A 23,135-nucleotide genomic window follows, 5' to 3' on the forward strand; every position below is an offset into this window, starting at 1 on the left:
AGGAGTTTTCTCTCTTCTTGCTTAAATAAATCCTACTCTGTTTACTCTTCTCTCTGGTGATTGTGGAGTTCATTCTTCAAAATTTACAAGAACCCAGAGGAAATTGGTGAAGCAAGAATTTAATCTCATCTCAAAACTTTGGTTTCACCGGGGATACTACTAAACATCCTATAATGTATAGGACGCCCCCTCCCATCATCTAACCCATAAAACCAGTGGTGCTGAGATTAAGCACTGCTCTAGGCTTTAAGCTCCACTCAGGAAGATTTTCTTTGTTCTCATTTTCACTTAGTCTCACTTAGAGAGTGGCAAAGTAGGCAATCATCAAGTACAGCTTTAATTAAAAGACCAGCTAAACTATTTTTAACACACTTGTGAATGATTCATATCAAGGAAAATTGGTGAAGGATGTGGACAATAGGCTTCCGGGAACTTCCTTATTTCCCTACCTGCTCTTCTGTCCCACCCTGAATGAGCCTGCCAACCTGTGAGTTGGGATTAATTTAAACTCTCAGAAGCCTGTTTTCCTATGTCTAAATGAGGACCAGAATACCTAATAACAGAGTTTGGGAATTAAGTTCAAGATAGCACAGTTAAATTCAAGATTTAGGGGCTGGGGCTGGGGTTCAGTGGTGGAGTGCTCGTCTAGCACATGTGAGGCCCTGGGTTTGATCCTCAGCACCACATAAAAATAAGCAAAGGTATTGTGTTCATCTATAAAAAAAATTCAAGATGTAACATAGTTCCTTAAAAAATACATATGTAGGGCTGGGGATGTGGCTCAAGTGTAACACGCTCACCTGGCATGTGCGGGGCACTGGGTTCGATCCTCAGCACCACATAAAAATAAAATAAAGATGTTGTGTCCACCTAAAATTGAAAAATAAATATTAAAAAATAAAAAAATACATATGTATATATAAGCTATAAATATTAACTCAGGTTTTAATTCTATTATCTTTATCCATGACTGTGCCTTAGAACCTGCCCACTTCTTATTTTTTTTGGTGCTGGGGATCGAACCCAGGGCCTTGTGCATGTGAGGCAAGCCCTAGAAGCTGCCCACTTCTTAACCCTAAAAGCCCATGTTCCGAAGGCACTTGTTTTTCTAGCACTGTATTCCCTAATTACTACCACATCAATACTGCATTTCTTTGCAGTCTCCATTTTTTCACTTTCTGTTGGCCTGTCAGGAGATCATCAATTTTATCCACAATCCTGGGCCATTTCTGGGTTCCCTGTCATTCTAGTACACCTCTCCAGCCACACTCCCCATCTGCTTTAATTTCCCCTGAACAAGGCTTGTGCTGCTTCTCATCCTCCTATATCTTTTCCTTTTGTCAGCATTTAAAACAGCTTGAGGGCTGGGGATGTGGCTCAAGCGGTAGTGCGCTCGCCTGGCATGCGTGTGGCCTCAGCACCACATACAAACAAAGATGTTGTGTCCGCCGAAAACTAAAAAATAAATATTAAGAATTCTCTCTCTCTCTCTCTCTCTCTCTCTCTCTTTAAAAAATAAAAATAAAATAAAACAGCTTGAATCTCCCATGCTTCTTAGTCTAAAAAACAAACTCCATTTGGCTTCTTTACCTCTACCAAGGAAGAGACTCAGCTCCTTGCAGGGCTGCCATTCTGAGTAATTGGGTACAAATTACTCAGGTCAGTAGCCAGGAAAAACAAAACAAAAAACCCTATGTGTCCGCAGATAAAACCAAGTGATGACAGAAACCACCACCACCACACATATCAAGATTATGTTTCAACTTCTAGTCTCCCATAAAGGAAACCACTGCTCGACACCTACCTGTAAAATTAGCCTCCCTACAATCAATGAAACAAACCGTTTGAAATGCTGATGTTCGAAAACATTTGACAGTAATGTGTGAATTGCTTTTTCCCACCATGAACAAATTCTTGACTCTTTGGAATTGTCTTATGCAAATATAAAACATGGGACAAATATTTTATTAAACTTATTAGTGAAAGGAAAGTGAGGAACTGAGAGACAGGTGAGCCAGACGGAGACCAGGCAGAGATACAGCAGGCAGAGTTTATTTGTCAGAGCTTACAAACAAAGGCCATCTCTCCATAGACAGAGAGAGGCAACACAGGCTTGGGGTGGAAGATTTTTTATGGGGGAGGCTCAGGGATTACAGAGCCAGGTAGGTCCTAATGTGGGCAGGTAAGGTTGGGTTGGTATGAGGGAGTGGCAAGCCTTTCTCAGAAAGGCCCTTGGGCGGGAAAGCAAAACTTTTTCTTAAGATGCTGGCTGTCATTTAAGATGGCCATCCTGATACTAAGCAAGGACCTTACAATTAGTTGATGAGGAAATCAGAAAGAAGTGAAAACTATTTCAAGGTGTAAGGTCCTTGCTTAGCCTCTGGGTGGCCATCCTAACAGCCATGATTTTCCTGCCCAAGGGCATATTACCACTCCCTCATACAGCTCACCTTTAACCACTGCATTCTTTCCCACCCAAAGGTGCACTAACCCCATCCTTAGTCACCCACGTGAGGGCCCTAGCTCTAATCCTTGAGCCTCCCCCATAAAAGCCCCAGAACTCAAGCCTAAATTGCCTCTCTGTTTTAAACTCTCTGCTGTGTATCTCTGTCTGGTCTCCATCTTTCATTTCTGGCTCATCAATCTCCTGTTTTCTCACTTTCCTTTCACAAGGTGTATTTGAATAGCTGGGTATACATAGGCAAATTAATAGTGGAATATTAGTGTAAGGTTGCAAGGTTAGATAAAAACTGGTTAATAATGTATTACAAAGTAAAAAATTCATAACCTTCAGAGTTATTCATTTCACTGATATTTATAGTCCTATTGGACAAGTCTATAAATTAACATAGATTAAGTGTATGACCTTTAATCAATAGTAAAAAGTGAGAACAAAATGCCATCCTCCAGTCCTTGATTTGATATTGAAAGATGTCACTCACCTTTTTGCCTTGTTTCTAAGTTTTAGGTAATTTTCCTTTCAAAATGAAATCCTTCTCCTTATTCATCCCACTATAATCAGTCTTCCCCCCCCCCCACCACCACTTACTGTCAATGTCAAGCCCACTCATGACCTCCTGCAAAACTCAATGGATTTTTTTTCTGAATAGTTTCAACTATTGCACTTATGTAAAATTTCTCATTGTTTAAAAATGCCACACATGGTTTAAACAAACAAAAGATTCCTGTGGTCTAGAATGAGCCATAAGCTGCAATTTTACAAGCTGTAATATTTTTAATACATTCTGGATTTAGAGGAGCTGGCCAACTTCTTGGCTTTCAATTAGGTTCCATGGACTCCCAGGGCAAAATACAATGCAGAATAGACACTATTGGGCTCTCTCTGCACATTGCCTCCATTTTAGAGAGAACCTTTGGACTTACATTTTGAACCATGCAATACTACCTGCCTTGCTATATACCTTGAAAGACTGGCTAATCCCAGATCAGGTGACTGCTGCTAGTCAGATTTCTCTAAGAATTTAGGATTAAGAAACAGATAGCTAATCCAGCTATGCTTGTCATTTGAAGGAAGGACATGTAATTTGGTAGTTGTGCACTTAGAAGCACAGAAAGCTTGTTTTCAGAGAGAAGAATAAAGCAGATAAGCATCATCTGGGAAGACAAGCAGAAGAGGGACTGTAGAGTTGGTTGCTTGGGTGGGTTCCAGATGGCATTCCAGTTTTTTGTTCTAGCATCCCTTTAGGCACAGTGGTTTGGTTTTGGGACCCCTGATATAGAAACTCAGATTTTCTTGTAATTAATTGCCCCTGGAAATTAATACTAATTAATAATTATTGAGAGGGTTTCTATTACTTACAATTAAGAAACCTTAATAGAGGGCTGGAGATATAGCTCAGTTGGTAGAGTGCATGCACAAGGCCCTGGGTTTGATCCCCAGCTCACACAAACACACACACACACACAAAAAAAAAAAAAAAAGAAAAGAAACTTTAATAGAGAGGAGGGTGGGATCGTTGGCAATAGTGCTCTACAGGACAGCATTCTGCAGGGTATGTCCTGGAACAAACTGCTCTTTCTAAGTTGACCGCAGCCTGGCTTCAGATAAGAAGTGTTATATCAACACTAACTTCAAATGGATCAGGATAAAAACAACATGAAAAAACATTAGAGACATATGTGGACTTCAAACAAATGTTTATTACTGCTTAATGGGGCCAAATGGGCAACACAACGCATTGAAAATATCACTGACTCACAAAACAGTCACCTTGCTACCTTCTTGGTTGCAGTTGTTTATTTCACAAGGCTTCATTCACACATGAAAACAAGATACTACTCCAATTCAAGTTCATGACAATTATAAAAGTAAACATTTGTTGGGACAATGTACAATAAATTGCACTTTCCTTAACAAGCATTACATTTACATTTATAGTGTACTATACATAATACATGGAATTATGGAAACATCTAATTGGTCATTGTTTATAGAGGAAGAGGCTAATAACTAATTTTTTTTAGTCAATTAGCACTGTTCACACTTAAGTCATTTATTATATAACCTGCTTTCATTACAGATGCTGTGGGCAAAATCACAAGTTTCATAAAAATAGATAATATAGAATTTCTACTACCTCCTCAGCAAGGGGAAGGTAGGAGTTGGAAAGAAAGGGGGGGGGTCTGATGGAGAAACTTCTCCTCTCATTTGAACTGAGTATCCATGCATTATGCAAAATACCAAAAATAGAGAAACTGATGCAAAAGGCTATTGGGACATCTTGGATTCTGGGACCATCTCCAGCTTTGTTCTTGTGCTTTCATGATACCAGAGTCTTTTGATGCATTTATATTCTCACAATTCAGTTTCCTTTATCTTATTCCATATATAATATATAATTATTAAAAGTTACATTTAATGGAAAAGATTTTACATGTTAACCAACTGTCAATGGAAAAGGAAAGTAACTTAAAATGTTCATTATCTTCTCTGATTAATTTTTCTTAACTTTTCAGAACTAAGGATAAGCCAGGGACTGGGTAAGGAGAATGGGATAGACAGATGAAGATATTTTTATAGCAGGTAGCAAATTCATTTGGAGATAAGCTTGACATGGGTCTTTTAGATGGAAAGTGAGAAAGATACACCAGACAGCTGTTTGCAGTCACTAAGATCCCACAAACATCCACTTTTTTCCTTACTATAAAAATTAGCATCGGTCACATGGCAGTCCTCATTTTGGTAGACTCTGACAGTCAGGGAAGTTGCTAAGATGAAGAAGGACCTGGCCTGTATTACATAGAAGAAATAAAGAGTTGGGGAATGTTTTCATGCTGGTGACTAGCAGCATGGTGACTTAGGAGTTTTATACGTTGTAGCTGGAAAACTGGCCACTCCCTGGCCTTGTGGTCTTGATCACATGTCTTGAAATCTCAATATATATTAGATGAATGGTATCTAACTACACAAAAGAGGCAGGAATACTCCAATTAAAATTCCACCAATCTCTCTCTCACACACACATAAATCTAGCAGTGTTCAAATCATACAATTCATCCTCTCATTTGTAACTGAAGTAAGAGAATCAGAGTTATTTTAGAGTGTTTTAAAGGGTAAATTATATAATACAATCATCTTGCTAAGTAATTAAAAGTGTTCTTTCCCAGAAGATAAAATAAGTATTTTTTTTTTTCTCTTAAAGGAGTCCTAAAAATCAGACAGCCACCTTAGTGTTTAATGCACAGAGTTGGTAAGACAGTAGACTGATTTCAACTAAAAGAAAGTTCAATCCATCACAGTAGTTATTATATATAATTCTTATCCTAGGTGACTGACTCTTTTAAGGATCTAACTCTAATCTCCTATACCTTAACCTTTTATTATCTCAGTTTACTCACCACAGCTAGGAAATGAAGTCACTAATTATTAACTAGAAAATATCTGAAGAATGTGTAGTAGAGGTTGGAGAAAAATAAATATGAATACAGAGTAGGAAAGAATGAACCTTTTCTTATAAACGAAACAATAAATACCATTAAATATCCCAACGTCAGTATAAAGGTTGCTTTTCTACTTTACCAGGAAAATTTTAAGAAAGCCAGTGAAGAAGAAATCATCATCAATTAATAGCTAGAAGAGAGAAAGAGAAATTCATTGTATGGCAAGGTAGGTCACAGCCTGTATAGTGTCTCTATCAGTGTTTCTGATAGGTTCTCATGTCCAAAACATTAGGTAACTAGGATTTCTTAGCATCAAATTCTATGTACCCAAATATAACCAAATTGTGACATGGCTGCTGGAAAACATGCACTACAGAATTAAAAAACCAGCTTGGTTTCTTTCAGCTTTAAAGAATGTGTTAAATAAGATTCTTAAGATATGAAAGCTAATGAACTAAATTACTAAGTTGAATTTTATTCACATTCTTCTACAGAATTTAATAAAAAGAGAAATGATCATTTTTCAAATGTTGCAAATACTGGATTTTTGCAAGAATGTTTTATACAAAGTACAGCCTAAGAAAGGATGAGAATTATTACACTATTTGAGAATGTCCTATATATTTGGCTGCTTTGTAAAGGGAATTCAAAAGAAAAGTTATAGTTCTCAAACAATACACTGTAAAGGACATGTGGTATGCAGTATTGCTATAACATATTTTATGAACAATCATATCACATACCAAAAATTTTAATTTTTCTTTCCCATCACCCGGTCACCCCCTCACCCTGTAATGGGAATCAAACCCTGGGCCTCATGCTAGGCAAGCACTCTGCCACTGAGCTTACTGCCCCCCCCCCCAGCCCTTTATTTTTTGTTTAAAGATAGGGTCTCACCAGGTTGCCAAAGCTGGCCTCAAACCTGCCATCCTCCTGCCTCAGTCTCCCAAGTGGTTGGTATGTGTCACTATGCCTGGCCATTTCTAATCTTCACTATTGCTACTAATTCAAAGGCATTGCAGTGAGGGTCATCTCAGACTTGCCACACCAATATGCATACCCAGTTTGATGTGGGGCTGTAAAAGAAGAAAACTGTGTATTGACCTTATAATCCTTTATAAGAATTAAGGCTAGAAAGACAAATTTACCAAACTTTTGGAATGCATGCTCCTGGCGATTCTGTTCAAAGACTAAAAGGAACAGGACTAAAAACTGAACCAGGTCCACAGACAAGGACTTGACTTAAAGCCTTCTACTTCTCCTGTGACATTTAAGAAAAATTATGCAACTTGGTATTCTGTGGAATGTATTTATTTCTGGAAGCTAAAAAGAGCTTGTTGTTACTATGAAGTTCACGACATAAGAGTATCTGCAATTTGGCTAGCCATTTGCAAAGGCAACTTGTATAGGGCTTCCTGGAACCAAGCATAAAGTACCACTTCAGCTAACAGACTCCACTAATGATTTACAGAGACAGGTGCCAAGATGAAATTTTTTAGCCATTATATTTTAGAAAAAAAACATATATATATATTAGCTTATCTAATCCACCACGTAGGGGATTTTAAAGTCAACAGACACTTGGAATGCTGAGTTATTTTCCTTTTTGGTAAAAAGAAATGAATTTTAGAATAAAAGACATCAGAACAATAACAACAAAAAGAGTTCCAAAGAAAAATATTATTTGACAAGTGTCATGGATACCAAACATAACAGTTTTATGTTGCAGATGATAGAAACAGATGAAGGGGATTTCACTTTTTAGAATTCAAATATCATTCTAGAGGAAAGGATCTGTGGTGAGCAGCTTGTAGTGCATCCTCCTAGGATTGAGAAGGTTCTTATTTGATTCTAACTTTCAAGAGTTGTGTTCCTTATAACTGCAATATATGGCACAGAAGAGAACCACTCTGGCACTACAAAGTTTAAGATCCTTTAAAAACAGCATATCCAACAAAGAAGCCAAGGATGAATATCAGTAAACATTACTGTACATAGCTGACAGTAGTTTTGTTGGTGTGAAAGGATCAGATATCTCCAAAATAGCTTAGAAAATGGGAAAATTAGTTTTGCCCTTACCAAATAATTTCTTGTAAGGACTATTTATATAGGTATGTTAAATATAATTTTTAAAAATATTTCCACCAATTTTAAACAATAGCCTTATCTTTTGTTAGATAAGTATTTCTATAAAGATTTCATATTCAATCAAAAATGTTATAAATGCATTTGTATCTCTTCATCTACAGGTACCAAGGGCACATACTAGGGAGCTACAGCAGTGAGGAAATGTTGCCTAACATTAACTAAGGTGATGAAGCTGACCTCGATTTCTATTTCAATACTACGTCCTCTAACAAAATTACAGAATATTAGTGTTTCCTTAGTAACTATGTCAACACCAAATGAAAGAACTCTGTTGCTGGTTCTGTACTTCACTATAAGCACAGCAACTGAACCTGGGCTTTTCTCGAACTCTCCGGTGAAGGTTCCCTAAGTGCAACTCACAATAGCCACCCTTGACTGGACACTTGCCAGAAGTCTCATCTGTGTTCATACCTAGCCACACTAGGAACATGCAAGTCCCTTGTGGATTTTTGAAAGGATCTGCTAGAACACCAGAGCCAAAATGATTTTACTCCACATTTGTCAAAATCTCAGTTCACTCACTGAGTTTGCATTCTCAATAGCCCATCCATTCCACAGTTCTTGGCACTTCAGAAAATGAAACATGAAAGAAAATGAAAATAAACCAACTACCTTTGGGGACTTTTCAACCCCTGGTCTGTTCTTGCATTGGGCAGGAATATCGCTCCCTGGTTTTAGAATGAAACCTGACGGTGGTCATGACTGGCCCCACAGTGTGCTTTATTTGAATAAATCCTGAAAAGCTAAAGAGGTTTAGGTTTCAATTTTTTTCCCTGTGACAAAGATCTTCCTGTCACGTCAACCTTGGAATGACAGATGATTCCATTTTTGTAGGATAAAATTATTAGGAGTAATTAATTAGTTCTAAATAAAAAGCACTTAGTTCTGAATTACTTATTTCCAACTAAACTTCAGGCATATAAAATAATGTGTAATAGTAGGATGGATCAGAACATGGCTTCCCAGGAAGAAGCTGGGCAGTAGGTATCTAACATAAATCGGGTCAATCTAAATAACATCCCTTTGAAAAGTGTCATACAGGAAAGAATGAGAGCTACTGAAGGATTCTGGCTTGCTTTCTGGCCTCCTTTACTTTCCTTCAAAGGGACACCAGGAAGACGGCTCCCGGGTTTCCCTTGCTTTGATCGTTGTGCTCTTGTGCTAGGGTGAGGCTGGAGCTATGTGCTCTCCTTAGGCGGCTGGGTGGCCTGAGGCGGCTGCAGTGGCTGGGTGCTCGTGGCCGTTTTGATAGAGTTCAGGGTTTTGCTAAACCAAGAGTTTTTTGCAGCTTGGATTTCATTCATAAGGGCCCCTCTCTGATGTTCAAGTTCCTAATTAAAGAAAGAAAATCATCTGAGTATTAAATGAAGAGTGCAGTTTTTTTTTTGTTTGTTTGTTTTTGTAATCCCCAGGTCTATGTAGCCAAACTATTCTTCCCTCAAATCCAGGAAAAATTTAATCAGCTTTTTAATGGAAAGAAAAAGTTTCAAGCTAGAAGAGTTTCTACTGAAAATCAAATCTGTCCTTTCTCTGAACTGTGAAAAGAAACCTTGTTATATTCTTTCTTTTCCCCTCTGCCCTTAGGTCCAAATTTAGGTTTAGGATGCAACCCCAGATAACATGTTTAAAATCACAAATAAATATGAACATTAGGACAGAAAGAATTTATACTACTAGCATAAGCAGAATGAGTTCCATTTCCAAAGACATGGCCTTTGTCCCTGAGAACATACAGGGTCCAGAGTAGAGACATCCTTAGCAGAGGACCCTAATGTGACACAGATTGGTGCCACATAGGCATGGGAGGGGGGTTAGGATCACTGGTAAAAAGGAAATGGGGAAGAGTCCATCAGAACTCACACTCTTTTTCTAATCATGTTATTTTCTAACATGGAGTGAGAAAATGGCAAAATCAAGATAAAAAGAAGCTCCAAAGAAAAGAAGGGGTATGAGCCAATGTTAGGGGCTGGCGGAGAGACTTGGCTTTCATTTTCACGATCAGCTTCTAAAGTGACCAAATTCATTGTGACAGGACATGAGCAAGAGATCTAATGATAAACTGGAAAACTGTGTTCATTACAAAAAGTTCCTTTAGATTATGTGTTTGCTTATATCAGTGTGTAAAAATACATGGCACACAATGTGATCATGTAGGACACATCAGTGGGTAGAACTCATCTGCAACGCATCCAGTGACAGCTCGTGATTCTGACTTAGCACCTGAGCCCCTGCCTGTGATTCTTCCCTGCTGATCTTTTACCAACCAACCTGGATTTTGCACTTAGCCTCTACCAGCTGCAGTTTGGTTTGTGCCAGTTCCAGCTCCATCTCCCTCAGCTGCTTCTTGAGCGAGTCCTTCTCGTCATCTGCTTCAATTCCTTGATCCTCCCTGCTGATGGCTGCTGGTTTCAAAGTGCCCTCCTTGCTGAAAATGTCACTGCAGTGTTTACATGCCATCATTTTACCCTGAAATAACCAAAAGTGATAATCAACATCAAAATGTATTTCATAGCCAGATCACTTCCTGAAATAATATATGATTTCTTAAAGTCACTGCCCATGGCCAGCAGATGCACTGTCATCTCAGATAACATATATTTACACACACACACACACCACAACCAAAATGGTTACACTCAGTACCAAATCCAGCTATTCAAAACAGGTGTTCCGTTTACAGTTCTGAGGATCAAAACTTGAACTCTGTGTGGACCAGGCAAGCACTCTAGTACTGAGCTACCTCCCCATCTTCCATTCTTTTTCTTTAAATAGCTGTAGGAAGACTCTAGGAGTATCACAGTCTTCGAAAATCTGCCCTAGAAATTTTGTGCTGCCATTACTGTTATTAAGTGCCAAGCCCCATACCATATACTCTACCTGTAGTATTTAATTTAATTCTAGAGCAACTAACTATATGAAGAGGAACAATTCTCAGCCCCATTTTAATACCTATAGAACTCATTAGCATTTAAGTAACTTGTGTATAGCATGCCCAGGACGGTCATTATAACTAACCTAAATCTACCCTCACAATAAAGTAAATGTCCTACTGTTTGGCTTTAAGCAAAGATGACCATCATTGTTTAAGTTGATAAAAATAACTCTACTATATGCCTAAGTTGCCAATCAAGTACACTCCACTGAATGACAGCAGTCTTTCCAAAGTTAACAGTGCTGTGTTTTCCTGAATTACTTCAATAAAATTCAGAAATAAAGATATTACATACTATTTCTATTTTTATGTCCTACTGTTACGACAAGCTCATTGATTTAAGTTTTCCAATCCAGGTAAGCAGTTGTACTGGATTGAACCAAATGAAGGAATAGACTGGTGTCACAAAAGGGAGGACAACATTTTTGTAGAGAAAACACCACATGCAAAGCTGCAACATCCTGAGGGAATGTCCAGGAATGTGCAAGGGCCAAAGCTGAGTGTAACGGTGAGAGGTAAGACGTAGGTGAGCATTCTCTGTGGCCAGGTTGTAAAGGTCCTGATTTTACCCACAGGAAATGTGTCTCTTGGCTGCACCACGCCCTTTGCCACATGCTGAGCAGCAACAAGCTCCCTGGAGCTGGGGTCCATTGCGGTGGATAGTGCTGAGTCCCACGGGCCACCCATCTGTCCTTCTTCCTTAGGAATAGAACCCTGATTTTATTTGAGCTGGCAATGGGTCCTGATAAATGGTGGCATTTCTCAAATTCCCTTGAAGCTAGGTGTGACTGGAAACTAAGTTCTGATTCTCAAACAGAAGTGTGACATGGAACTTCTGAGAAGGCTGCTCAGAGAGCACACCCCCACTGCAGCAAGGCCCTTATATCCTTGTAGAATCAAATTCTGCCATGGGGTGTGAATGTGAAGCCGAAGCTCCAGTTGACAGGTGTGGCTTGTAGGTGATCTGAGGGTGGGTGCCCACGTAGAGGATGTGGTCACTAATGACCACCAAGGATCCACCTTTCTAGTCCTTGACCACTTTTACTTAAAATAATCACTACCTTTTGTGTGTAAGCCAATGTCGGGGGCCTGTCTGTGGTCCAGAACTGACACGCATCGTGATATGGCCAAACTTATACTTGGGCATGCTCACTCTGATTACAGTGGAAAGGATGAACTGGAGTGGTGGTAGTGATCAAGAGGGTTGTTATAGGAAGCCGGACAAACCAGACGCTAACACATCATGCCAAATGAGGTGAAGAAGAAGCACCCTAGAGAAAGGGGAGGTAGAACAGTCTAAGAATGTGGGCTTGAGTGTGATGCCCTGGGTTCAAGTCCTGGTACCACATACCAGCACTATAATCTCAATCAAAAAGAATCACTTCTTTGGGGCCTCATCATTAGTAAAAACAAATTGTGCCTATTTTCTAGGGTAGTTATGGGGCTAAGTGGATAATACACAGAAAGTATCAGAACAGTGTGCACAGTAAGGACCAATGAGGTTGTTCTTTATTATGGCTAACTCAGGTTCACCTTCCTCTCCTGGAACATCATGCCTTCATTAGGTAGTCTTACCTACTTATCCAAAATTGTTCTCTGTTGCTTCATAATCAGTTTCCTTAATAAGACATTAAAACACTCTTGAGTTTTCCCTCACGTTTCTGAACCTCTCTCCAACTGAATTCTAACCACCCTGTTTAAATCCACCCTTCTCCATAAAGCTTCCTTTGGTTTGCAGTTCTTATGCATCTGCTTTCCCCACAATTCCGATCGTTGGTGTAATCCAACTCAGCACACTTGACCTGTTTTCCAAACATTCCATGTGTGTAAGTATATAACTTGTCTTACAGGAAAATTCTATGCTCCTGTTTCTGTGTAATTTCTGTAACGAAATGGTGGCCTAATACCTGTGCACAGAGAGATGCTCAATACAATCTTTACTGAGTGACCAGTGTAAATCCTTGTTTCATTTTTATTTCCATAAGGACTGAAGTTCAAGAAAGCTGGCCCTTTTATGGCAAGACACTTTATCAACAATCTGTCAGTAGGCCTATAACAAATAACAATAAATACTAAGTAGAAGGAATAAAAAAAGACCAGAAAGGGAAGATATGACTCCCAAATTTTAACAGGTTTGGAGAGAGAGACCACCAACCCTTTACTTACCAACAATCTCAGATGGATATTTTGTAACATAAAATAAGAGAAAAAAGTTTCTGAAAATATCAGAATGAGGCTTTCCAAATTTTAACTTAAAAATATTATTGTGGGGCTGGGGATGTGGCTCAACGGTAACGTGCTCGCCTGGCATGCTCGGGGCGCTGGGTTCGATCCTCAACACCACATAAAAATAAAATACCGATGTTGTGTCCACCGAAAAGTAAAAATAAATATTAAAAAATTCTCTCTCCCCCCCCCAAAAAAAAATTATCGTAGCCAAGTAGGAATCTAAGCACTTTGTATACATTATCTAATTCAATCTTCAAAATGGTCTTATGAGGTCGGCAATGTTATCTCTATTTTACAGAAGACAAAATGAAGATTAGAAAGGCAAATAACTTTTCAAAGTTGTTAAACTATATGCTAAATTGCCAAGAACACATTTGCTAGTATGACTTGAATATATTCAAATAGGAGCATGTCAGATTTCTGGGACAGTGGGGAGGGCGGGTAGCACTCGCCTGTAATCTTAGCTACTTGGGCAGCTGAGGGAGGAGGATTTTAAGTTCAAGGCCAACCTCAGCAATTTAGTGAGACCCTGTCTCAAAACAAAAAATAAAAAGGGGCTGGGCATATTGTTCAGTGGTACAACGCTTGCCTAGCAAGGCAAAGTACAGTCCTGGTATGATCAGCAGTAAGTCCATTTTCTGAAGAATAAGCAATCACTTTTTTTCAAAGAGAGCCGTAACATGAGTTCTTCCACCAGGGGGCAACATAAAAATAAATGCTACTGTTTTTTTTTTAAACAAACCACTAAAAATTTGGTTGAGGGGCTGGGATTGTGGCTCAGCGGTAGAGTGCTCTCCTAGCACGGGTGGGACTTGAGTTCGATCCTCAGCACCACATAAATATAAAGGCATTGTGTTGTGTCCATCTACACCAAAAAAAAAAAAAAATTTTTTTTGGTTGAAGAATGAGTCAGTTATGAACATGTTTTCCAGCCGAATTCTATAGTGTCACAGTGCTCACTGTTCAAGAGAGTGACAGGATGATCCTACTGAGTCCCAAACTGAAGCTGCATCATTCAGACACAGGTGGGCTGCTGAGGACTCCCAGGCCCCACCTTATACCAAAGCCACACGGCTCAGGGGCCTCTAGTGACAGTGGTCAAACCATATTTCCCTTCCTGGTACCAGCTTCTGCCTTCCTGTAAGATTTATGGAGCATCACCTGTCACCTGGTCAAGAAGACAGCTGTACCCCAGGTCAAAGAGAGATACACTACTCTTCACATGTTGAAATCCTTTAATACCAAATGGGGAAGGCAGACTTTCAGGTACGTGCAAGACCAGGTGGGGAGCAGAGATGGTCCCGGAACTGGCTCCCTGCTTACCTTCACAGCTTCCAGCTCCTCCTTGCTGGCTGCTTGCTGTTTCTCCAGCCGGGTACTTAACTGGGAACAGATCTAAGGCAAATAAAAGAGGCTCTTTACTAGATACGCCTGCAGTGACCACATGCACACATCTGCTTAGCAACCCATAAAGGCCTTGAGCAGATCTGCTCCTAGAAGAAATCTTGCAAATGAGCAGCCCTGCAAATGCTAGTCACTTTTGAAACAAGCAACAGAAGCCTGGGCATCTCCTGCGGAGACTCTGTCTTCATCCACAGAAACAAGACACTGGCGTAGATTGGGTTTCTTGCTATCACTAGCTTTCTGTGATGAGTTCCAATGAATTTTTGGCCTTGCTGAGTATCTACTTTGTACAAATTGATGAAAAGAATTTTGAACCAGAAACAGCTCCTACAGCTCCCATCCAGCCACAGAAAAAGTCTCTTTCCAATCACTAGTTTCCTTAAGTAGCAGCAGAGTGAATAAAAGTTAAAATTATTAGAAAATGAAACTGATTAAAATAAAACTCTGATCAAGAGTTTGGGAAACAGCACAGAAATTAAAAGCTTCAGAGCCAGTGCGGTGGTCCATGACTATAATCCCAGTGATTCGGGAGCCTTGGCTTTAGCGAGGCACTAAGCAACTTAGTGAGACCCTGTCTCCAAATAAAATGAAAAGCTTCAATACTGGAGTCGAACTGTGAGTTTAAAGCCCATCCAGCTCTACTACTTATATCTATAGACTCCTTGGCAAACTCATTCATCTTTCTAAGACTTAGTTCCCTTGTGACTGCACAGTACTGTGCTGTAATAACAAGTGAGAAAGATGCATGTGAAGGGCTCAGTACTACATAGCATCTGACCAATACAAAGCACCTATGGAGTAAAACCCATTATTATTATTAATTCTGAAATAAGGTGCTGATAAGTACCAAGAACAAGTAGAAATAAGTGCTTTCAAAGGAGAAAATTTCTGCTTAAAAAATGCATCCACTCATTGACTAAAATAAAAATCTTTTAAAAATGGATAAAAATAAATTTAAAAAATAAAAAGCAAACAATAAAATAGAAAAATGGATGAGAAACAGGGGATGTCAAATTCTAAAGAAGAAATTAGAATAGAAACATGTCTATTTCTCATCAAAAGACATTAAAAAAAATCTCATTACTAAAAAATAGCTCAAGGCCAAGTCTTGCTTGTTGTTAAGCTTCCAATTTCTCCAGATCTAAACCTGGCAAATAATTCATAGACTGTATTTAAACTGATGTTAAAAAGAAGGGTCTGCTGGGCACAGTGGCACACACTTGTAATACCAGCAACTGGGTAGGCTAAGGCAGGAGAATTGAAAGCTGGAGGCCAGCATGGGCAACTTGGTGAGACCCTGTCTCAAAACAAAAGATAAAAAGGGCTGGGGATACAGCTCAGTAGCAGAGCACTTGCCTAGCATATGCCAGGCCCTGGTTTAATCCCTAGCAGCACATGCACACAGATAAAGAAGGGATTTCCCTGCTCATTTGTGCAAACCATCTCCCCTTCTATGTAAACCAAAGCATTCAGAAATAGAATTAGTAACAGCCAGTTCCCACTACAGAATGCATTCATTATGTTTTATATCCTAATCGTCTTTGAGGAGATGGGTCTGTTGGCTTTTATATTATGGATTCTTACCAGGGAATGTAAAGTCCAGGGCCAAGGATTACTGTTTGAAGAGTGTGGTAGGCTGTGGCCACCTGTGGTGTCACATGGTCATGAGGTAATGCATTTGCAGTGATGGTGAGTTTTGCAGCCATGGTCTTAAATGCTCCTTGCATTAGTTCATATCTAACCACCATGTCTTAGTTACCCAAAGTCAAAGTGCCTGGATGCCTTCCAGGTTTTCCCTTGTCTAGCAGAAAAAAAGGGTGGGGGGCTATATTTGACATCTCCCTCTTCTGTTTTCAGTATTGCTTATTTTAGTCAGGGCCCAATTTTTCCTATTTCTCCCTATTTCTTCTCACTTTGTGACATTAGCCTCTCATGGTCTGTGTCCTTGCCTGTAGATCTCTCCCTTTGGTTCCACATTCCTCACTGGGTCAGAGTAGTGCCAATACGTATCCCTGAGCATGCCATTTTCCTGCTTAAAAATTCCTACTACGACAACAACAAAAACTAGACAGCTATGCCCAACCTGAAGACCGTCCTGGATCTGGGCCCCAGCAAAGTGATGCTTCTCTTCTGTACTCGAATCTCTTACCACATAAAACGTTTTCTGTGTTCACTAGCCTACCTCTGTGCCTTCCATTTCCCTCTTCCCACCATTTGCACCCCATCCTCCACTGTTTCCACATATCCAACTCTCACGCAGCCTTGAAGCCACTCAAGCAATCCCAGCTCTGGAAGGGCCTCCTCATTGCCCACAGGGAGAAAGTTCCTTTCCTCTTATTCTTGCTTAGGTCTGACCTCCCTATGACAAAATAAGCTTCTAGGAGAGAGATTAGATTAATTCATCTTGGGCCCCCTGAATTATTAAGCCTCACAAGTAGCAAGCATTAAATAAGCACATTATTATAAAGGAGAGTAAGAATGCTCTGAAATCTTATTTCTAAGAAATGTTTCATGCATATGAGGAAACCTTATGAAAAGAAGTTCATGATATATGAAGCAGACCAAAGCTACTTCCAAAAAAACAGAATAAACAGTACAGCCATCCTGTTTATATACATTATACATTTTTTATGTAGCAATTTATTTATATAGCAATGCTACATACTCAACATTATAGAGATTTGTAGGTGGCAAGATTGAGGGAGGTTTGTTTTCTTTGTGCTTTATTGCATTTCCCCAACTTTCTACAAAAACATAAATTTCACTTATAGACAAAAACAAAAACATCAAGCCAGGCATGGTGGCACATGCCTGTAATCCCAGTAGCTCAGGAGGCTGAGACAGGAGAATCGCGAGTTCAAAGGCAGCCTCAGCAAAGGCAAGGTGCTAAGCAACTCAGTGAGACCCTGTCTCTAATGAAAATACAAAATAGGGATAGGGATGTGGCTCAGTGGTCAAGTGTCCCTGAGTTCAATCCCTGGTATAAAAAATTTAAAAAACCCCATCAAAACCAAACTAAAACAGTATGCATTAGATTTCAACATCCTTTGTGAGACAGATGATCTCAGGGAAACCCTTGGATCTGAAGGCAGCGCATGGTAAATTTAATTAATTCTGGAAACCTGGAATGTGAGGAGCCAACTCAGGTTTCTCAGAACTGAGAGGGCCCTTGCCATGTCCAGCCAAAAGGAGAAACAGCAAGATGTACCTGGAGTAGAATGAGAAGCGTTCTGGGGCTACCCTGGTGACAGGAGAGAGAGATTTTCAAGGAGAGCAAGCTCTCTGTTAAAAAGAGAATTTTAAGGTGCACAGTAGAAAGCCTCCCACTAGTGGGGGCCTGCACTGGGTCAGGCCACGTAGCCACAGTGCCAAAAAAAAAAAAAAGGGCCTCATTCGGTTCTTTGATTGCAAAGGATACACTGATCCCCTAGCTATTGCCATTTGATACAATCACTAAACTTTGCAAAATGGCAAATGTCCCCAGTGAGATCTATTGTCAATTAGCTTCTCAGTAAGGCAGAAGCTGGATCCCAACGGCAATTATGGTTCCAAACAGTGTTAAACAACCAATGGTTTGTTTGTCAATTAAACCTCCCATGTTATCAGCCAATAGGTCCAACCACTGCCTGTTTTAGGAGAGCGTGAGGCACAGATTTAATAAATTGGAAAACTGTTCTGGAAACTCTAAAAACAAACAAAACACAAAAGTAAAAGGCAATCACTTTTACAACAACAAAATCCACAGTGGCACAATACCTGTTTATACTCAGCAATGATGGCTGTGGTCTTCTTTATCTCATACTCTGCCTTCTCTAGTTGTTTCCTGAATACTTCTTTTAGCTAGAAAGGAAGGAGAAATAGCAGGATTCAGCAAAAATCTTAATAAATTTCTTAAGACACCTACATTCATGTCTTCTTGGTTCACGGTCAGAGACAATGGTAACAATCACGGTTATGCACATTTTCCTCACTGAAGCTGCATCTCAATAATCTGAAAACCTGGGCTGGGGATGTGGCTCAAGTGGTAGCGCGCTCGCCTGGCATGCGTGCGGCCCGGGTTCGATCCTCAGCACCACATACAAACAAAGATGTTGTGTCCGCCAAAAGCTAAAAAAAAGAATAAATATTAAAAAATTCTCTCTCTCTCTCTCCTCTCTCACTCTCTCTTTAAAAAAAAAAAATCTGAAAACCCAAGCATCTCCAGAGACACAGAGATCTTTCTTTTCCATAAAGACAAGACACATGAGCCATGCTGTTATAAAGCTGCTTATGCTCACTGCCTGCCTGGTAAGCATATTGCCTCTAAGTGTCCACTTAGACACCGTCTTCATTTTAAGTGTAAACTAAAATATATCCAGGCAACATTGCAGGCTAAATTTTTCACTATTGATACTATGTTATAAATTAAGGAGAAAAACTTTGGGCCTTGTGTTAACAGTCCCCTCCATCATTGCTCCCTCTCCGAAAGCAGGGTCAAGAGGTTCTGGAGTCGGGAAGAGATGAGATGAGACTCTAGGGAGGGACAGGGGATTCTGGTCATGAGTTCAGGAGGAGCACAAGCTATACAACCCGCAGGTGCTGACTAAGGTCGCTGAAGAGCTAAATGACCAATGTCATACTCAAAACCACAGTTTTTGTTTTGTTTTATTTATTTATTTATTTATTTTTTTTGCTTTTGTTTTTGGCTTTGAGGATGGAACCCAGGGCACTTAACCACTGAGCTAAACCCGCCCTTTTTTGAGAGTGACTCACTAAGTTGCTAAGTTTGTCCTTGAACTTGAGATCCTCCTGCCTCAGCCTCCCAAATTGCTGGGATTGCAGGTGTACACCACTGTGTCCGGCTACAACCACAGTATTTTGATAGCCCAGAGGCTGTAGAATTCTGGTACAGAGGAAGACTGAGTGATGAAAAAATTCAGGTGCCACCAGATAAAAAAGAATTCAATTCTGACAAGTTGGCCAAATAAACAACAAAAAACAACTCTGGTTGGTCCTAAGTACATAATCAGAATAAAGGGACGAACCCTGGAGAGAAGAATCCCATTTTATTTTCCTGGCACTGGGGACTGAGCCCACGGTTTCATGCTTTCTGCAGGGCAAGCCTTTCACCTATGAGTCACAGCCACAGATCTTTTTTATTTTTTATTTTGAGACAGGGTCTCACTAAGTTGCCCGGACTGGCCACATACTTGCATCCTCCTGCCTCAGTACCCCAAGCACCTGGGATTATAGGTATGTGCCACCATGCCCAGCCCCCAAAGTATTCATAGGGAATATTCTACACTTGCTAATTCATAAATTAATAATTTACAATTGGATTCTATCATTAGAAGATTTCTGAATTTCTTCATATTTGTTACATTCTAAAATCCTAAAAACAACTTGTAAGTTATACTGCTTCAAATGCAGCTGTTTATAGAAGTCTCTATTCTCTATTTTACATAACGTTGGACATAAACAATAACCTCCCCTTCCTATAATAAGGCCACACTGACTTTAGATGACTCAGGCAGCTCAGAGGCTTGGAGCAAGTTTTTCTAAGCCATAGCTTCCTCGGGTGACAAATAAGAGTAAGGTACACGGTACAAGTACCATCATCACAATAACCAAGACAGGGTGAAGGGAAGACACCATGAAGCATCTGGCTTTGCTCTGGCCACACGTAGGCTCTTGCCCCTCCGCTGGGCTGGTGTGTGTCGCAGAGCCACGGGGCAGGCAGAGTGTGGGTTAATTCATTTGCCAATAGTGTCTTCTTCCCTGAAAGTACTAAAGGGGTCAAAGAAAGCCAGAGGTAGAGAAGAAAACAAAACACATCAGGAGGCCTGGAGAATCTATCAGCCCTCAAAGTTTTTTGAGGAAGTTTTTTAAAAAAGAAAAAACTTGGACCACACTAAATGCCAAAGACTCATTTTAACATATTCCAGCAGGGGAAAAAACGTCACAGAATATGTTTTATAAATCCTGGAAGGTGCGAAATGGCACATCTCTCTATGTGTAACTTTTTTCTGGATGAAAGTCTTTCAAAGGATTTCTATTCTGTTTTATGTTTAGCACTAACTATTAATACCTTAGAATGAAATTCACTAATCATGATTTAAGAAATTTCCTCACTATATAAGGTAGTTACATCAAGCAAGCTCTGGGCGGTGGACTTCAGTCATTTGTGAAGACACTCTACCAGGTAATCTAGTCCTCCGCCGCTGGCTGGGCCCACGGGGGAGGCAACGGTGGGCGGCCTCTGGGCCTAGGGAAGCAGGAAGCTCCAGCTCCAAGCAGAGGTGCCTCACCCTCACCTGGGCCTGCACTCCTCCTCCACATGGAGACCGCCACTCACCTGCTCCTGGCTCCCACAAACAGCACAGGGCACCAGCTTCAACGCCGGCTCACAGAGGGCTTTTACGTTCCCCCAGCGGTTAGGACCCAGAGCTCTGCTGGGAATGTTGAGGCTCCCTTTTCTAAGGCATGAGTCAGAGGAGTTAGGGGGACTGAGGTAGAGGTCTGTAGCAGTCCCAGCAGAGGCCACAGTGGCTTTCGGTGTGACAAAGCCATAAAGTGCTTCCCAAGAGTTGATGATTTTGGAGGCAGGACATGAAACTTCCCCACTGTCAGAGCTCTTGGATCACAGCTGCAAGTTACTAAACTCAACACTCCTTCGAGATGTCTCAGTAAAGGCACATTCCTGAAAGCTATTGAGAGCAGAAATGCTGCCTCCTCTTCCAATACCCTTAGCACACTTCAACTTCACCCCGACTTAGAATAAATGTCACTTTTTTTTTTTTTTACAATATTCGTAACTCCCTGCCAATCTACCGTGTGCAGAAAAGCCTGTGAACACCTTTACCTGGGCAGTCTCTTCCTCCTGCTTCCTCTTCTCCTCCTCAGTCTCCACCAGCTTCTGCTTGGTCAAGAGGAGCTCCTTATTCAACACATCTGCCTTGTCCTCTGCCTGCAAGTCAGGGCACATCACAGCCATAAAGAAGGCGAATATACACACACATACCTTCTCCACACCCTGTCCCCAGGTATTTCTCTACAGCTACCTCAAGTCCTTCCTCTCTTCCCAGCTCACTGCAGGGTTGTGGCAGGGGCTGCTTTCTCTGACCATCTACGTGCCAGGTACTTGGTACACATTATTCCTAATTCTCACAACAACACCTTTACAGCTAATGACAGTGAGATTTGGCTAGACCAAATACATTGTCTGGGGTCACACATCTAAAATGACAGTTATGATCTGAATTCAGATTTGAATGACATTCTCTTTCCACACCCTTCTCCCTCATTCTCAGATGTCATGACAGCATTCGCGGTGCTTCCAAATGGCAGTGCATGGGGAGCATTCAGAAAAGGCAAGTGGACAGGTGGGTCCACAGACAGCAATCAAGGCCAGGCTTGAGGTTAACTGGCCCACAAGCCGCTCAGACTGGTCAGTCAGTATAGCAGGGAGAAATTAAAACCAAAACCCAAGATAGAGAGAGTCGAGTGGGAAACCAAAGCAGAAACCAGACTCCAGGCTGTTTCCAGGGTGCCAGGACGTGCCTGGTGAGAGCAGGCTGGTTCTACCTGGGTCACAGAGCCCTCTGGGGTGTGTGTGTAACTGAGGGGACACTGTCTTATTTATACGCCAGGACCCCCGACCTCATCCTCAGGTTCCAGCCACACATTTGCACAGCACTGAAATGTGACCTGAGACCCACCCTATTCACTGCCATCTGGACCGGCCCCCTGTCCACGCCTCTCCAGTCTCCCTGATAGCATGTTAGGACAGCTCCATGTGCGATGCGCATCTTGCCCACTGCACTCTAACTCCAGGAGGAACCATGTCTCCTCTGCTCTTCACTATTTCCCCAGCACCACACCCACACGGGGACAGGGGCAGGTTTTCCCCCAAGTCCTCAGTGAATAAATGAATGTTCCCTAAGTCCCTGCAGAAGCAGCCTGTGGGCAGCGGGCCACAGGATGAGTCCGGCAGAAAGACTCCCGAGGCAGAGGAGAGGCAGCTATGTGAAGAAGCCATCCCTGGCTGACAGCAGCCAAAGGTTGTCCAAGAATCATGCAAACTGGCCAGGTGGCTTCTGACTTTGTTTGCCATATCTCCCCCACGCCCAGATGGCCAGGCCAGCACAGTCTGCTGGATACTGGCAGAGAGCGCAGCCCTGCTTCTCTGTGCTTGCTGCCACCTAGGTCCAGAGCCTCCTGGCTCAGTGGTAATAACTCTTGCTTCCAGAGCATTTGGAACTATTGGGTAGTGAAGGTGGAAAAGACTCTATCGCCCTCTAACCCCAGCCCGCTGGTTCAAGGTCTACCGCAGCAGGAGTAGGCAATGCCACCTTGACTTCAGTAGCACGCTTCTTGAATCCTGCAGTATATCCAGCTGTTTTTAGTTTTGGAAACCTCTATAAGAAAAGGGGAAAAACACTTCCCTGAGGAACTCTTTTTAGAAACACTTGAACACTCATGTTGAAGCCCTATTAGTTTTATTTACACATTTTCTGTTGAACAGTCCCTATTAGGTGTAGCT

At 41.0% G+C, this 23,135-nt stretch overlaps 1 protein-coding gene across 11 annotated transcripts in view; it reads right to left on the reverse strand.

Annotated features, from left to right (window-relative positions):
• Positions 1–4,141: 4,141 nt before the first annotated feature.
• The window catches only part of Rabgap1l (RAB GTPase activating protein 1 like), a 616,206-nt gene continuing 597,212 nt past the window's right edge, over positions 4,142–23,135 (reverse strand). For all 11 annotated transcript variants that reach the window (XM_046430137.2, XM_058574417.1, XM_046430139.2 and 8 more), the window contains 5 exons: positions 21,456–21,560; positions 18,371–18,454; positions 14,534–14,605; positions 10,318–10,515; positions 4,142–9,380 (listed from right to left, as the gene is read on the reverse strand). In XM_046430137.2, the coding sequence (XP_046286093.1) occupies positions 9,228–9,380; positions 10,318–10,515; positions 14,534–14,605; positions 18,371–18,454; positions 21,456–21,560 (612 nt within the window). In that variant the 3' untranslated portion in view covers positions 4,142–9,227. The remainder of the gene's footprint in view (positions 9,381–10,317; positions 10,516–14,533; positions 14,606–18,370; positions 18,455–21,455; positions 21,561–23,135) is intronic.

Source organism: Marmota monax, unplaced genomic scaffold, assembly GCF_021218885.2.
Source record: "Marmota monax isolate L192 unplaced genomic scaffold, Marmota_monax_Labrador192_F-V1.1 WCK01_AAM20220418_F8-fsc00055, whole genome shotgun sequence".
Taxonomy (NCBI): Eukaryota; Metazoa; Chordata; class Mammalia; order Rodentia; family Sciuridae; genus Marmota; species Marmota monax.